Genomic DNA, 18,543 nt, shown 5'->3' on the forward strand with positions numbered 1-18,543 from the left:
ATGTCAGATAAGCTTTTATATATTCAAAATTGATCTGTAGTTCAAATTTTGTTGCAGACATGTAATGTAAGAATTAATTGGCCCTGGTCAAATGTGATCTAAACCATAAGTGAAGGCATATAGAATATGAATAGTTTGTTAGAGTTAAATGAAGAGGAAAACAACTTAAAGTGTTGTTTTCATCGAGTCCGAAGCAGAAGAGTTTAAGTCTGTACACAAGATTATATGATAAATGCCAAATTGTGTAATGTTATTTACCTTAAGCTTTATCCCACTTCTAGTATGTAACTGGAGCTTGTTTTCAAAGTGAAGAGGTTGTAATTGAACCGTAACCTGGATTGCAGTGATTGGCTGATCCTGGTCCAATCAAAACACGACGGTCTCTCTGCCCCCCCTCCCCCGACCCTTCCGTACATCCACAGCTTCAGTTAGCGCACACATAGCGGAACACGGTGAGTGCCCTCTGCAGCTCTATCTCAAAGTAAAACTGCTATTTTAGTGAGTAATTGTTAGGGCCGTGTCTTCATTGTTTTGATCATTAGTCTCTAAGCATTTGTTTGTCTCTGATGAGACACCAGAGTTACTTCTTGTTCCGCCGTAATTAAATAATAGTGGTGGTAAAATAGCTTAGCTTCGAAGCTAACTTAGATTGAGGTGCTAACAAGTAACTAATGAGTTATCGGTGCAAATGTGGTTTGCGGTTCAAGTCCTTTAACATCCGATTATACTTTTAAACATTTATCCTAACATGTTTAGTGGCATGTCTGTTTGCTAACTTGTGCGTAACCAGAGTCGTTAGCATCAGATGAAACAGAAAAAGCTATTTTTAAGAGTTCACTCTTGTGCTAACGGTCTAGCTAACTTATTAGCCCCGGTGTTTGCTAAACAGTTCTTTTACCCGTAGCGCAACTTAAAATGGAGTTTGTCAAACTGGAACTAATATTAAACCGTGAACTCGATGGAATTTCTTCCGCGGAACCGACATTACTTAACGCGGCGTTTGTCCCGCACAGCTTCGCCATGTCTTTTCCGGGCTAGGACGTTAGCTAGCTTTCACCGGAATGTGCTAGCAGAATGCTAACATTTGAGTTGTCGAAGTGTGACTACTTTTGGGGCATCTTAGACTCCCAGACTTGGCATTCGGCTCACATTTGTTTCGTGTTTAACTGGTGATACTTCTCTCTGTGACTGGTTGTTTTAATACGCTTGACAGTGAAGGTCTGCTGCGCTGAGAAACTAAAAGCCACACCCTTCCTTTCGAAACTAACTACGTTACAAAAGTTATCCCGAAAACAAGTTGTCATTTAATTGTCGAATGGAAGCCTTCTGTTTTAATGTATAAAGTTTTACTTTAAAGACTTCTTCAAAAACATGTTTTATTTATTAAGGGAAGTTAACTTAAGTATTTTTTTGTGCTTTTAAGTTGAAATCCCCCCTCCCTCTGGCTCTGACACATGATACTAGTATCTCTCAGTGTTGGAAACAGGGGTCTAAAAAAATATTACTCTGTGTGATTAAATAGTTCAGAACAGCATATTTTACTGTCTGTTTGTTGATCAGCAACAGGTCCTGTAAACAGTGAGTAACTTTGCGTTTGTTATGTAACATGACAGCTGACCTTAGCTTATTTAAATAGCCATAAAGAGTCGTCCATCAAGCGCTCCATGTGACTGCACAAACGCACCACAGTAGAGTTTTACAGTGCTTCTGATCACCTTCTTTTGTGTGACTGGTGTAATGTTTGCTCTGAATGAAATGGCTTTTTTCCCTATCAGGTGTTAAGAGTTTGTAATAAATCATATTTAAGTTATTTTTTGTTTGTTTGTTTTAACCGTAATTGAGTGAAAGGTTTCTACTCATTTAATGTTCTCTGTGATTTATTTATTTATTTTTTTTAGTTATTTTTAAAGAGCTCTAAAGAGCTTCCTGACTGACAGAGTTAAGTTGAAATTTTGAATTAACGTCTCAGATGTTTGAGTTTAGTGAGTTAAATTTTGACTTATGACTGTCCCGCCCCAAAAAAGTTGTTTTGTAGTAGCGGAACAGCTGGCCGGTAGAATTTGGCCTGTTTGAGTTTCCATAACTTCTTGGTTTCAACATGTCAAATCTTTGCAGGTTAATATACAAGCTATGATATACGCTGAATGATTTAGCCAACTGTAATTGGCTCCAGACCTGTTGGAAGTATCCTCCTCCTTTTTTCTCTCATTTGATGATGATTATGATCCATCAGTATAGCTGCCATATGCGCACATTGACTTCAAAGCATGTGGAAGTCCAGGCGTGAGCTTGTGCTGCGCCCATCCACACTTAGAAACTGTGACAGATTGAATTAATCTCGGAGTAATGAAATTATTTATATAATGCATCAATGAGGAAACTGGATAATTGCCTTGAGTGGGTAGCTATTGCCAGTCACCTAGAATAGAATAGCTCTTTATTGTCATTGTACTTGTACAACGAAATTGTGGGTGCTCCACACTAACTGTGTCAAATTAAAATGTAAATAGTAGACAGCAGGAATAAATAGCAAACAGGAGAAATATACAAAAATAAGAGAAAGACAAATTGGAGAACAAGTTGTAAAGTGCAACTTGTTCATTGTCAGTGCCTGAAATCATTGTCCCTCAGCACAAACTTAACAGATGCGCTGCTTCAGTGCTTAATGGGAGGAGATTCCTCACATTGGTGGGTTGTATCTTTGCTGGTGTAATAGGTTATTATTGCGTATTGGCATTTGTTAAAAGTCAAGCTAGCTGCCTCTTAGTAACTCTTATATAGAACTTTACAACAGTTTAATTATCCACTGCAATGATCAGCTTTGTCTACATTTTGATGCTGGATTGCACAGGCACATCTCACGCTCAGGATATTTGTATAATGTCATCTAATTGGCTAAAGGTTGCGCGAGAGCATTTGACGAGTTGACGCCTGTGCTGGCAGTTCTCAAGCTGAATTTCTTTCAGTGCAAGAAACACTAAGCAATACAACCATAATTCAGCACCACTCTTTCCATTAGTGTCATTTTTGACAATGTTTGGTTAGTTTTCTTCTATATCTGTAGTTGGCATTCAAGAAAATTTGTTTGAAAGAAAACAAAAGTTGCTCCCAAAGTTGATGTGCAGTTATGTCAAATTGTAATTGTCATTCCTGCTGGATGATAATTGTTCAATTTAGAACTTTTTCCCTGTCTGAACAGTTTGGCGTGGCCTTGCTGGCACCTGAGCGACCCTTGGACCCTTCCTGTTGACATCCCTGTACCTGAGGATCTGCCAGCCCCTCCTCCCCAGATGTAGAGGGAGTTGTAATCTTCAGCAGCCGTGTACACAGTAAGTTGAGCAGTTTTGTTTGCTGTGTTTTATTCACAGAATGAAAATATGTCCATGTCCTAGTGTCTACTGAAGTCTGAACATGGTATATCATCTTGTAAGTAGTTAGCTTCTTCTTGCTCAGTTTTGGAAATTCTCTCTTTCATTGATGCCTGGACACTAACCTTTTTTACAACATCTGGGAAAACAGCCACACTGAGCATTTTATTGAAGAATAATTTAGACCTTTTTAACTCTCAGTGCCTCGCTGTGCGTTTGCCTTTGGACCTGGTAATGGCTAATGTGTCATTTCTAAAAATGGATTTTAAGGGTCTTTGTTCATTTGTAAATGGAGTTGAATATTTAGTTGTCAGTGCTGCTAGCATTCACAGGCACGTACTCTCATTACCAAAGCCAGCAAAAATTAATGAGTGGGATTAGCGAAGGTGGTCACAGCTCGCATGCTCGATAGGGCCACTGTTTGAATCCAGGCTCATATCTAATCACCGGAAGGCTTAGTTTTCTTATCTGATACCAAGGCTTTGAAGCAAGTTTTGCGACACCTACATAAATTTACATTTTAAACACGGTTTCATTTTCCGCAGCCTTCATTTTTATGCATCAACCAATGCATCAGGCACATGCTGGCGTCTCAACGTGCACACCTACCCTCCTCGCCACAATAATGATTTCAGTGCAGTGGTCATACTCGCTCTGATCTCTGTTTTCTGTTTGGCGTACTCGAGTAGATGAGGGTCATTACAATGGCGCTTTGTAGAGGGCCTCGTGTGCCTGCCTCACACTGTGGGTTTCTGGTGATGCTTCATACGTCGTCATTAGAATTGCAAATGCTGTTTGAGTGTGACAGAGTGGTTTTTGTATTGTTTGGCTCAACATTTGACAAAGGTCCCACAGACCTAGCATAATTAGTAGATTCAAAGAGGCTCTCAAATGAGATTTTAGCCTGCATCACCCCCTCTTTGACATTTATACATCAAATGAACATTACATTTGCATTTCAGAATAACATTTAAAATACGCCTCTATTTTAATACTACTTTGAAACTTTGTCATTGTTGTTAATGGTTGTTATTTCTGCACTTTCAAGTTAAAATGGAAATTCTTCAATCAGTCAACACTGAAAGCACACAGGAAGTTAGTCAGATCTACTGAAGTTTCCTCTTAAATAATCAAACAGGCAGTAGATGAAAACCCACAGCATTGACGAGTGTGATGATAAAATGAGAGGCAGTAATTTAACTTGGTATAATCTCACTTTACATTCAGTGAGGGGTTTCTGGAGAATAACGGGCAGATTTCAGTTAAAATGCCTGTCTTCATCCTAAACATTTTCATTCCTTTGACATCTCCTGTCTCCTCTGCCAATATTTTCTAGGTCACGCTTACAGAAATGTGTCAGGCTGATGGAGTTTAATGACGGGTCATTCTCTGTGGCCTTTCTCCTCTGTATTATAATGAGATGAAGTTATTTGTGGCTTACCTGCTGACTGCAGTGTCACTGTCAGAATCTGCCTCACAGTATGCTTCAGATTAAAGTTTGCATGTTTGTATTGCAGATGTAGTTCTTTCTTGAGTTTTACCTCCAGGAAAAATACTGGTTTGAATTCCTGGAGAGAGTAAGCCCATCTTTTTTCAAACTTTTTTCTAATTCTTTTTTTATGTAAAGAGGTGACGCCCGTATCATCATGAAGTCTCTTGATAGTGGGTGGGAAGTCGAGCAAAATTTTTTGGCAGACGAATGATTAGGTTTCAATCCTCTGAGGTCAACAGTGACTTCTCATTGTTGCGGATACTGACGGGGGTGTTCACACTGACATCAGTGTCTAGTCAGTAGATTCACTATTCGAAATGCATCAGGGCTTATCCTAAGAGCTTATTGCCCTCCAGGCACACTAAAAATGAAGACTCCAGTCAATCTCAGTTGTCAGGACTTCTTTTGCTTGTATGTCAGGCAGAGGCACTGCTGATAGCACATTTTGGCATCTGTTGTTTCATCAGACACTTTTCATGACAGCAGGTTCTGGTTTAGATCCAATGCTCTGCCACAGTAGGTTGTTTGGCTCCCAGCACCAGTGTTAGGGTCATTACCTATTACTTGTAGTCTTTTAAAAACCTTACCCGTTTGGCTGTCATTTAATTATTTAAAGGCTTCTTTCAGGGGAGATGAGAACATAAAGAAAAGTAGTGCCAGAAAATGTTTTGCTTATTCAGAATAATCTCACACAGTTCAGTGAAAGTAACACATTGATTGTCTGTCTGATATTTAGCATCTGTCTTCTGTATTTTCACAGATTCTTGCGCTGTCCAGTGAAGTTGCCCACCATGCGCGAGTACAAGCTTGTGGTGCTGGGGTCGGGAGGCGTGGGAAAGTCTGCACTGGTGAGCGATGGCTGCTACTAAAGCTTGAAAGCCGAGGGTATTTTTTTTAATGAGTTTATACAAGACTGTAAATGAATCCAATCCTAATTTTAATCACAGTTTTAGCTTCCATTAATCAATAATCGCTAAAATATTTATTATGTGCTCAGTTTCCCTTTCAGCACATCCTTTTCCTTTACTTTTGACACTGAGTAATGGGTCCATTATATTCGTCACATTGGTCATGTTGAGTGCAAATAGTGATGTCGCCACAGCTCCACGAGTAATTGCTGCAATACTCTGGGAGTGTACAATCGTACACATCATTTGCCACGGGACCCATGTTTGATTAGAAAAATTGAGAGACAGCCAAAATGACACCAAAGCGTGGCTCGATTCAGTGGCAGTGACATCACTTTTTGGTGTTCAAGGGCAAGAATGACAAGTGTAAAATGGGCCCCTTAAAGTTCTAAATTACTTCCCATTAGACAGAGGAAGGTTCATATTTATTTATACAGTTTATTATAGTTGGGTTGTATAGTAGTTATAAAGCATAGAGCTGAGTTATAATTAAGGTTAAAGGGCATTCGTTCTTCTTTTACAGACTTTAAAAATCCACTATATTTTCAAACTCTAGTACTGCTAAATAATTATGATTTTGCTGTTAATTAAAACAAACAGACAAACAAAAAATGTGTGTGTGTGTGTGTGTATATAATATTACAACACACACAGTTGCAAAGTTTTTATTTCCACATAGCTGAAATTAATGTTTTCTTTTCTCAGTGAGGTTTACAGAGCTGTTGAGCTATTTATCTCAATAACAAGAGGTGTTTTTCATATTTTATAATTATGAGGATACTTTACATATTTAACTACCCCTTAAATTCACCAGCAACAGAACTTATAAAGAAAGCAAGCATGCATATATCCTTAAATGCAAAACTAATTCCTTGAACGGGTCTTACTGTTTTTTTCCTCAGTGTTTTATCATAGACTGTTACAGGAGCGGATGATCGCTTTAAGCATATCCAAAGTTTCAAGTAGTGAGGTGTGTGTGCGTAGACGTAATCCCTGTGATCCAAAAGCTCTTTTTCCTCCCACTCTTGAATCCGTAAGAATGAAAGCACAGAAGTTTCAGCCACCTGCTGTTCTGACTTTCCGTCTTACGAGGGGCAGCCAATAACTGTAAAGCCAGAGGAGCTAAAATGACAAGGCTCTGCGCACCGAGGCAGAGGAAATATAAATAAGAATTACTTTGAACTGGAAGTCCTGTAAAGCTTTTTTGTAGAGTCCAAGGATTAAGCGCAACCGGTCACCTGTAAAAACTCAAAATCATCCTGAGATAAAATCCTGTAAAGCAGAAAAAAACCCTGAACATTAAGAGCTTTATAAGGTAGGATTTACTGTACATCTGTTGTTAGATTGAAAGTCTGACATGGGAACAGCAGTCGGTCTGTTACATCACTTAGCAGAAATCTTAAACAGTTTTTAAACAGATTTTAAAGCAGGATTTAATTTACTCAGACATGCCAGATGACCAGAAATAACAGGGGAATGCGAAGATATCTCAGTAAGGTAACAGACCAGTGGTGTGTCATTCACACAGGCTTATTTCAAGCCACAAGAGACCCTGAAAATGTATGTTATACCTTTATGAAAATGGTTATAAAAGGAGTTATTAATTGAAAGCAGGGAGTTAATTTTACGTTTGGTGCTCCCTGAAACTGCTTTCGGGAGCAATCAAACGTCCATCTGTGCAAGAAAATCTCTCACCTCTTAACAAATTGGCATCCTGCTTTCAATGAAAATATCTACATAGGACTGTAGATCAATTCAAACTTTAAGAATATAAAAAACGTGAGCTACAATTATGTCTTATTATTTTAAGGACTTGAAGTTGGATTAAATGTTTTTGTCAGATTGTCTTTGTAATAAGCTTGTTATGGCCACATCCATAAAACATTAAGGCTCAGCTGTGGCTAAGCATACAAAGAGAGTGCCACGCCCGAGATTTATTAGACTAAGTTCTTTTATTTAAACAAGAAATGAAATAAAGGCCTGAAGTACTGGCTAAAAGAGGGGGAGGACCTTGTACCATCATCCCTAAAGTAATAAAAATAAAGTAAACCCTGACAAATTAAAGCAAGGATCTTGGAATGCTGAAGCCTGGCTTGTTCTGGGCCAGCTTCCTTTAAACAAGAGCAGAAGAATTCATCAACACTCCGCCCAACACACCTAGAAAATAAGGGAGGGGGTGAGAAGAAGGAAAAAAAGAGGAGTGTAGTAGTTTCGAATTGGTAATGATGTCCTGTGTTATTTCCCTTTTCTTTTCTTCATTACAGACAGTCCAATTTGTGCAAGGCATTTTTGTGGAGAAGTATGACCCCACAATAGAAGACTCCTACAGAAAGGTATGACCTAACCTGCACACACATTCATTGCTTCGCATGACTTTGTAAACATTTTGAAATAAAACAAGTCTTGTAAAAATGCACCTTTTTTTTTGTTGTTGTTGTTTTAACAGCAAGTCGAGGTCGATGGGCAGCAATGTATGCTTGAAATCCTGGACACAGCTGGAACTGTAAGTCAAACATGAGCAGGATGCAGGGGTGTTTCGAGGAAATTGTGGACCGGCTGCTGATGCCGTCTGTTATCGTTCTTTAGGAACAGTTCACGGCCATGAGGGACCTGTACATGAAGAATGGCCAGGGCTTTGCTTTGGTGTACTCCATTACAGCGCAGTCAACATTTAACGACCTGCAGGACCTCCGGGAGCAGATCCTGCGAGTAAAGGACACAGAGGATGTGAGTTTAACACACTTTCACACTTGTTTTGATTATAAAGCGCTCTCATGTAAGAGGTCCCCATTAAAAATGTTTGTCCTCATTGTTCAATGAAAATTCCGAAACAAAACCTCCTAATTTTTTTCTTTAATTATTTGATACATCACAAGCAAAAAGGTTTTTAACTTTAAGGGTTCATAACTTTCTAGAACCCAAGCATCTCTTCTTTCCAATAAGTTTTTTTTTATAGAAGGCCAAGAAAAGCAACAAACCTTTAATGTCTACTTCAGCAATGACACGAATGATTAATTAACAGAAAAAGAAAGGGATCTACCAATTAATTGGTCAAACTTGCTTACAGCTGACAAGGCAAAAAAAATAATCACTAATAAACGTAAATACTGTCCAAACAAATATTGAGCATGAATTTTTGGAGTTCATTAGTCAAATCATGTTTCAAATGTTGCTGAATGTTGATTCGCTTTATGCTGCATATAACATGGCAGACATACAAACTGTGGTTTGCAGAGTTTGGTCGGCCAGAGCTACGTTCTCTTCTATGCTGGCGTCCACATACCGATGCAGAATGTGATTACACCTGTATTTTGGTTGTTTGGTTATATTCCAGTTTATTCAGAAACAGCCGACATGCAACCACTTACCTCTTTTTATGTCACAGTACTGCAGAACAGCACCGGTTACCACAACTATCAGCTGTTTACTCTAAACCTCATTTCAACCAAGAACTTTCTTACTGTGAAGTGACAGCACTAACCACTCCAACACTGTGCAGCCTAGTAGCACAGTGTTGGAAATGAGTTAATGAGTTTCACACATTTGAATTGGCTAGTAGAAACACCATCAGTACACCTGTCCAATCAATTTGCTTAGCGTACATTTTTCACTGCTCCCTGTGCCCGTGTGAGCTCTCTTTGGATACTCTGGTTTCCTCTTTTGTGCTTGTTAATGGTTAATTGGCATTTATATATGCAAGTGTGAATGGCTGTCACTCTGTAGTGGGGACCCAGTATATGTGCCACTGCTGACATCATTGCATAGCTGCATCCATTAATGCCCACCATTAAGGCCCGCTGTAGTATTCTCCTGAAGGATTGCCACTCAGACCGTACCTCCACATCAGTCCTGATGTAGGAGAAGGAGAAGTGAAAACTGAAAAGTCCTGTTTTTCCAAACTGTTGCGACATTTTCCTCTGTATAACATGTGAATCTCTGAGCTTCTGTACTGGTATAGCATTAAAATGGTGGTAAAAAGTGACATGATCATACACTGGTGTTTTCAACCCTTCGGCACAAGATGCCAGGTTAATAAAAAAAATCCAGCCTATGAAATGTTAACACTTTTTACTGTCAGTTGCTCGCCTGATATCTGCCCACTTACCTCTGTTCACTAATTACAGTAATTAATGCCCTCACTTTCTCTTTCTTTCCTCACACTGGCAGCAGTGTGTCTGAAGTCTACAGCAGCAAGAGTTGTAACTAGGCATACACTAAGAAGCTCTTATAGCTTTTGCAGATACAGCATGCACTATTGCAGGAGTGTGTTTGCTCTGTTAAACTCCCCCACAATAGATAGCTAAATGTCACATTCAGATGTCTTTGAAATATTCTATTGCGTAATTAAATTTAGGGATATGAATGAATACTGTAAAATGTTCAACACTAAAGTGATACGAAGTTAAAGTTTGTGTCATATACATGTATATATGTATATATTTATCAAGTTTTTTAAAAGTGGAAAACGGAAGTTAAATACTGAGTAAACAAAAAATATAACCACTGACCATGAGCCAGACTGTTGCAGATATTACTGTTAGCCCAAAATGTCATAATGCTTTAACAAAAGTAATTGGAGCTAAATTTACTCTTGATTCCTTTTCTATTATTCGCATAAAAATGCTGCTTTGAAGACAAGCAGTAGCATCCTTTGGGGTTTGAAATAGTTTATTTGGCTTAAAATGCTGGTGCATTTCTTTGACCCACAGACAGACTCCTTTTTAAACAACTTTATCATGTTTATTTATTTATATTTATTATATTATAAATCTTTATTATGTTTGTCTTGAACAAACAAACGAGTAGCAAGCACTGGATAGATCATTGACCAGCCCTTTCTACAGACATCATTGGTGCACATCTGCAGAGAGAGCAAAAATAAATCTAAATGTGTGTCTATCTAGGACATAAATACAAGTCTCACCAAAAAATAGAAACAAGTGTAAAAGATCCTTTTTTCTTTTTTTTCTTTTTTTTTTGTTTAAGTTTGGTTGGTTGGTTTTTTTGGAAGGAACACCTGATGTCTGTTTTCACCGACCAGTGATGATATGTTGGCAGAGTATAATAAACATCTGAATGCTGTAATTCTCTGAGGCTCCTCCTCAGTCTGCAGAGGGAAAACTGGCAGCGTCTCACTGTGTAATCTGCCCTTGTCACCTCTCCTTCATTAAAGTCAGCACCATGGGAGAAGAGGGCAGAGCGCAGGGAGGCAGGAACTTTGTGACGGGGTGGAAATGTCAGAGCTGCTGTTGGTTGCGATCTGCTGCCTTCTCCTCTCTCTAAATCAAGAGAGATGGAGCATGCTGAGTGTGTGCGCTCTTTATTTATTCATAGCAGGTTGCTCAGCTGGTCTGTGTGTCTTGGTTAAGGTCTCTTTTTGCTGCAACCTTCTGCTCCTCAGTATGCACATAAGCTTTCTAGCCACTGTTTAGTCTTGTGATGAAATCTTTCAAACATGAATTTGGTCAACATTTTTGAGCATTTCTAATATATTCCTATATTTGTTGTCTTGTTTTCCATAATCATTTGGAGCCACCATTGTAATTAATAATGATGATAATGATCATGTGGATAGTTTAAATTAAAATCCACCCTCTGATCAGATTCCTGAAACTTGTGATAAACATGAAGAAGGCATTTTTATGTATTTGTTTCTTTCATTGCTTTTGTGTCATTTTACATCTGCAAAAAAATAAAACTAAAGTTCCTCATTATTTTGTTTTTTGAACATGTTCTATGTCTACTAATCCATCAGGTTCCCATGATCCTGGTGGGAAACAAGTGTGACCTGGAGGATGAGCGTGTGGTCGGGAAGGAGCAGGGTCAGAACCTGGCCCGTCAGTGGAACAACTGTGCCTTTTTAGAGACTTCAGCTAAATCAAAGATCAACGTTAATGAGGTAAGTGCTAATACCACACGCTGCACGTATGGTCTCTCTTCATTATGCTTCTGCACCAGTGACTGCATGCCTTCATACGCCAATTATGTCAAAATGTCACAACTGTCTGATAGGACTGTAGCGATGACCTTTGACGTTTATGAAATGTCATATCTTAAAATTCACCATGAGATTATAATACTGTAAAAAAAAAAAAAAAAATTCCCTACATAATTATCATGGCCAAAATAAATGATAAATACAAAATGACAGTATAGAGGCAGGAGGTGGTTCACTGAATGAATTCATAAATAATAACATTTAAACTTTCTGACAATAAATAACTGAGCAGTAATCAGCTGCCTTCCCAGTAAGTTTCTCGTCCTGGACTTGAGCTCCACCATCTTGAACTTTTCCCTACAACATTCTATAAAGGAGTGTCCACAGGAAGTGATTTGCTTGTTACGTACCGCTTTGTTGCTGACAGTCAGTCACTGTGGACATTCAAGTCTCAGGTTGCCTAGGTAACCCTCAGATGTATGTCTTGCCTTCTCATTTGTCAGTCAAAAGTGTCCTTCACTCTAATTTGTAGTTGCATCAGTTGTGTGCCTTTAAGTTAATAAAGTTGAGCTCCGTGACCGCTCACTCAGTGTCATCACTCAGTGGTTATTTCATCCTGATTTTAAGTGCTCTTTAAGTGTTTGCCACATTGCTGCTAGTTTCTTCCTGTGTGGATGCCTCTTTATGTCTAGAGTAGCAGCACCTGTTCTCTTCTTCCTGCTTAGAACAACCCCTTTAGTTTGCAGTTTGCAGATCTTCAGCGCAGAAGGATGACAACTGACAAGTTTCAGTTTGGATTCCAAGATATGGATTTGAAGAATGTCCAGCCACTAGATGAGGGATTCAGGACAGCAGCACCCTCATCACCCTGCCATTAAGAAACAGTTAAAAAAATAAAAACAGTACTGGAGCTAGCTGGCTAACAGTGAATGAACTGTCACAAATTAAACATCTATTAAATGCCTTTTATCTATCACTCTCACAGTCAGGGGGATGAACGAGAACACTGGACTCCCGGCAAATCGTTTTCAAACCCACCGCTGTCTTTCGCTACTCAGGTTAAACATGATATATAAGTCACTTAGATAACTTCAAAATGTTATTGTTTGCCTTTTTTCAGTTTTTTATTTGTTCCTGAGTAAATCGGTTTGGCTGAGATTAAAGTTATAGTTTTTACGCAGCTGAATAAACGTCAGGCAGACAGCTGATTATCAGAATGTGAGATGCTGGAGAATATACTCCAGTGTCCTGTTATATTTTAGATAGCAAGGAGCAGACGGCTGAGTTTATTAAACTTCACTGAAACAATCTGCAAATTTCATTAAAATTTAATAAACTATCATCTTGTCTTTATTTTTAGTTAGCACATACCTTAAACACTTAAAGCTGTAAGCTAATGATAGTTATATAAGAGCAGATGCATGCTAGTGCAATAAGCTGTACGTTTTACGTCCAGTGGATGCATGATCTGATTAGTTGACTAATCGCAAAAATAATCGGTGACTAGTCGACTAGTGTTGTGCACAGCTCAAATTGCCTTGCCGAGTAGGTAAACATTAACATTGCCATCACCAGCAGCCTTCTTTCCTCACAGGTTAACGTCGACAGAATGTGGTGATACATCGCTCCAGTCAAGCGATTACATGCAGGTTTACTCGGGCATAGCCAAAGCACTGCAGAACTGTGCTGGTTCACACGGTTGTCATCTATCTTTACTTTCTGCTTTGCTCATTTACAACTTCCCATCATAAATAGGGAGATTGATAGGGGGTATTTTAAGCTACCCGATGTTGAACATTGATAAAATATGAATAGTTGGTTCAGCAGGCTAGTATTTCTGTTGTTCACCTGCAAGGCAGCAAGTAAGGTTTAGTCCTTAAACAGGAAAAATAAGCAGACATTTACCAACTGAAGGTAAAAATCTTCATGCTTTTCAAGCTGTTTTATATCTGTATTACAGTAAAATAATTACATATGCGAGCCAGCTGAACAGTTGCAACTTGGTGGGGACAGATTGCATAGTCAGATGGCCACTCTTGACATCACTAGTAAAGTCTGTCTTGGAAACACTGCAATAAATGTAAACACTATTACCAAAACTTAACAACACAACATTAAAATATCCTGAAAGACTTTACAGTTCATTTTATTTAAGTATGCAAATGGGGGAATATACTCGACTACACCAGCATTATAAATGATATACTGAGACAAATTATAGAGAAGTTAAAATGGAGCACCAGACCTCAGTGACTCAGCCAGGCCAGCCAAAAAGGGTACACACACCTGACAGATGAGGCACAGGTTAGTGGAGTAGCTAGCTTTAAACAGTTAACTAAAGGAGCAAATTAACTGCAGGAAGAGTGGAAAACAAATCAGAAATTAAAATTGACAGTTCACCAGTCTTCAGTCCTTTGCTCACCAGTGCAATACCAGCATAACCTGCACCTGTCTGCGTGACTGTTTTCTGCTGTTGCAGCTGCTTCTCTCACTTCCCACAACAAACTCGGCAAGTCAGAGTAATAGTCATCCTCGTCTTACTTTAGTCAGCCATTAAGTGTGTCAGTCAGCTCAGTGGGGGGCTCAAATCTGCTGTGGGTGTAGTGGCAAGTGGTGTCTTCACATCCTAAACCCAACACTTACCTGCAGTTCTACATGAATAAAACATGAATAATACGTTTACCAGACTTATTTCTTTGGAAGCATGAGAGGGAATCTGTGTTTAAATGTCTGGTTGACTAGTTGCACTCCTCGCTGTAACAATAGAGTAAAACTGGGCTTAAAAAAATGTAAATATTGAGTTTTAGTTGATCAGCTGCAGGTTTACACTAACACACCTGAGAGTTTCCCATAAATGCACACAACCTTATGATATTCTTAAAAGCATTCAGTGTTAACTTAGTGACTTTGTGTTTCTAGTTATCTTTTAAAAATAGATTTCTAATTGTATGATTTTCATTTTAAAGACAGAAGCTGCTTGACCGCTAGACCAGCAAATGAAACAAGAGAAACTGTGTTTGCTGTCTACCATTTCATGCATTTTAGTGTTGTGTGTCAACAGGAATTTGTACTGATAACATCATTCCTGAGCTGTAGCTCTCTCCGTACATCCCATAATATACTGAAGCAAAGTGCTGAAACACATCAAATCTTCTCTGTTGTAGATTTTCTATGATCTGGTGCGACAGATCAACAGAAAAACGCCGATGGAAAAGAAGAAGACAAAAAAGAAGTCAAGTTGCACACTGCTCTAAATTGCCATCCCACGATAGCTCCAGGCCAGGTGAGTGGGTGTAAAAGCAAAATTTATTCCAGACATTTGCAAGGCTCCAGCTGTGTTCTGAGCTCTGGGTTATCACAGAACATTTAGAAACCTACAGCAATAATTATTATGATGATTTTTTTTTTTGAGGGGGAGGATTGGTGTGTTGCAAATAACAAGATCTCTGTAGGTTTAATAGTGAATGTTTCATGTGGACTTTAATTAACCAGAGGCCTCTCAAGTCCTCTTTTTATGTCTTCTGTTACACCATCCTCCATTTTAATTGGATCAAAGAGGGTTTACAGTGTGCTTATATGAATTTTGGCGAATGTGGTGGCTCCACCTGCTGCAGCAGCAGCGCAACTGTAATGAAATCTAATTATAGAGAGCACTGTTGGAGCTTCTCTGGCCTTTTTGTTCCTACAACAAATTCACAGAAATTTCCAGCTGTTTTTTTTCCTTAATCACACCACTGTGTTATTGTCTGATATTTGTTTTTCAATATAAATCTTTGGTTTGCAGTCTCCTTGCTTTGATATAAAAAAATCCGCCTCTGGAGATTTGAGGTTTGATTGAGATGCTGTGGACATTGTTTTGCTCTAGCTTCTTAAATGATGCCTGCTGTGTTGCAAACACTGGTCATCAAGCAAAACAAGGCATTTCCACTGTAATGAAATGGGAGCAAACTGGACTCCTGGAAGTCTCACCAGTTCTGCTACTTTCTCTCCCATCTTGCAACAGCTTCTACAGTGTGCTGATGATATTCACCAAAAGCACTCCTCCCAAACTGAACCCAAACTGTCCTTTTGGTGCAACACTTCGACGTTTCAAATGTTTTTCTTCCTCTTTAAGGTTTTTGTGCATCTTTCGCAGCACCATTGCTGTTTACCTCCTAGTTTCCTGACAGCGATAGTCTTATCATAGACATACGTCACACATGCTCAAGCTGGCGCAACTCAGGCAGCTAAGGCCTCACAGACACATTGGGAATGATGTTTATTGCACAATAGAACTGTAGATTTTCTCCTTATCACACTGGAAGTGTTTCAGATAGTGACTCAAAAGTTTGAGTCTTTCTTTTCCCCTACTACTATGATTTGCTTCTGAGGCAGTTATGACTTGTCCACACTTGTACTTGCCGTTCAGGAAATGTTTGTGAGTTGAGCATGCGACACTCTGAGTCAAATCAAGGCATGCTTTAGCCACTACATGCTGTTAATTCCCAGCTTCCTCACTGGGCTAAAATCCCAAAAGACAGTCTCTGAAGTGTGGCCCACAAACTCATGAACTAGGGAAATTATGTCATAATCCTCCCTGCCTGATGGATCTTTGTGAATGCAGAAAAACAGTTTATACTGTGATTGTTTTGTCTTACAAAGCAGCAAATAGGAAGCATAACGAAGTTGACATTTTTATGTTTCATGTGACATTTTTGGGAAGCTGCAACAAAAACATAAACTGGGATAAGCAGCACTCTGACATTTTGGTGCCACAGTAAATCTCTTTGTAAACTGGAAACAAAGGTTCACCAAGAGGACAGATGGTTTCTAGAGAGGTGGAGGCTGAACATTTATGAGTTGTTTCAAAGCGTCTCGCCTCAGCCGAAGAAAGTCAATATTTTGTATGGTTTCAATATAGCTGCTTCACTTCACTGATTCAGAGCAGCTGAAAAGTAAGTTTTCACTGCAACAAGAACATCCCTTATACGGACTGACTCCAAGTGCCAGTGACTATTGGACAGCTGAATTATGCTTTTATAGGAAAGTGATTTCATGAGTTAAATACACAAGGAGTTAGAGAATTAAGTAAAATGACAAGTACAAAAGGGGGGGGGGGGAACAGCACTACACTCAGCCAATGTCAGGTGTCAAAAAACGGGCAGAGTACCAAAGTTTGAAAAGTTTGAATCGCTGACATGAGTGCAGATGGGATGGCCTTCTACAGGAAACGTGCTACAGTTCAAATGAAACATGAACAGCTGCAGCAGTGAGAGCGCTTTGGTGAAAAGTCTTGCCTAATTTTCCCATCAGTTTTTGGATTCTGAAAAGATAGAAGGTAGAAGGGGAATAACTGAACAGCCTATCCAGTTGGCTCCATGTGAGGTCTCTATCCTGCAACAGCCAAAAATTAAGCAAGTGAACATATTGTGCCCTTGTGGATTCGCTGATGGTTTTCATTTTATAGTTTATATTTTAGAAAAGCAAAGGAAACACACTTATATATATATATGTATGTACGTGTGTGTGTGTCTATATGTAGTAGATATTTAGGTGTTTACATCCATGTTAATTGCCACAGTTGAGGTTCAGCAGAATTAAGAGGATAATGTGTTGACAAAATTAACATTCAGTTTATAAACTGCATGTTTTTACAGTTTAAAATGAAAAAGAATCCCTTGTAACAATCCTCCTAGCTATCCAGGGCTTGACCAATTTGGTGTGGAATTATTTTGATCTGCATATTTGATTCAGTATTTATTTCGCATCAGTGCAGCCCTCCCCATTTATCCAGGACTCAAACTGGCACAAGGAATAAAGGCTTGCAGCCCACCTTGTAGCTGGGCTAGCTTCACAACTTATAAGAATTCAAGTCTTAAAAAATAACCCTGGTTGTTCATTTCCATCTTGATAATCATACAGGTTTTTCAAAGAAAAACTACTGAACTACTGAAGGTGGGCAAATGTCCTGCAGTGTCGAGACACCGTCTTGACTTTTTAAAATGTTTCAGGAACAAGTTGTGTCCACATCGTTTACATTGAATCTTCTGACTTTATTCTTTCTTTTTCTTGCTTTCAGAAACTTGTAATGATTAACTGTTTCCCAGTGGATCGTGCCAGCATTCCAAGTCCTCTCCGAAGCATTTTGAAAAAGGCTGACAGAGAAATTTCACCACTCGCAAAATGGCAGGAGATGGCACATACTCTCAAGAAACTCTTTCTTTCTGCTCTTTAATGGCAAAGATATCCACCTCTTCTTTTTTTACTGTCAGCCTGATGACAACTGTTTTGTTTTTGTCCTCTTCTCCAAGTTGTCTTTCTTTTTGGAAATATCAATATAAAAGAGGAGACCTTGGATTTATATCCATCTATGGGAACTAAAATGTTTTATTAAAAGTAACATCAGATATTTGACACATTGTGACAATGCGTTCGCAAAAGTATCCATGTGAAATGTTGGTCTTCTTGTACATTTCTGCACTAACAGTGTCAATGAAGATGCATCATTGTCCATAAATTACTCGCTCCTACTTACAAGGATGTGTATTGATGAAATAACATCTTTCCTAAGTGACTTTGTTTTATATCGAGAGCTGCAAGCCTTCCATATTTCCCATAATATATTCTACTTCCATTTTTGCATAATAAAGCTAAGGAAATTAGTATTTTATAGACTGATGGGGGAAATGGTGCGTTCTGATTTGTCTTGAGGCTGAAAATATATTGTACTAAACCAACTCTAATATCGCTTCTTGTGTTACCCTGTCACAGATGATTTTCCAGCTTTTATGAATGATTAAATTTTAGTACATTTTCATTAGTTTTGGTCTTGGTTTTTGTCCTTTTAGCATGTTTTTG

General features: G+C 38.8%; 1 protein-coding gene across 1 annotated transcript; it reads left to right on the forward strand.

The window, feature by feature from the left end:
• The first annotated feature begins 343 nt into the window (after positions 1-343).
• Positions 344-18,505, forward strand: LOC102299497 (ras-related protein Rap-1A). Its single transcript, XM_005930633.2, has 9 exons — positions 344-452; positions 3,200-3,329; positions 5,621-5,708; positions 8,033-8,101; positions 8,215-8,271; positions 8,355-8,495; positions 11,524-11,667; positions 14,871-14,989; positions 17,765-18,505. Exons 3-8 carry the CDS (start codon positions 5,652-5,654, stop codon positions 14,958-14,960), a joined length of 558 nt encoding a protein of 185 aa, XP_005930695.1. The 5' UTR covers positions 344-452; positions 3,200-3,329; positions 5,621-5,651; the 3' UTR covers positions 14,961-14,989; positions 17,765-18,505.
• Positions 18,506-18,543: the final 38 nt, after the last annotated feature.

This window comes from Haplochromis burtoni, unplaced genomic scaffold, assembly GCF_018398535.1.
Source record: "Haplochromis burtoni strain Fernald_Lab_line unplaced genomic scaffold, NCSU_Asbu1 Contig_134, whole genome shotgun sequence".
NCBI classification, from domain to species: Eukaryota; Metazoa; Chordata; class Actinopteri; order Cichliformes; family Cichlidae; genus Haplochromis; species Haplochromis burtoni.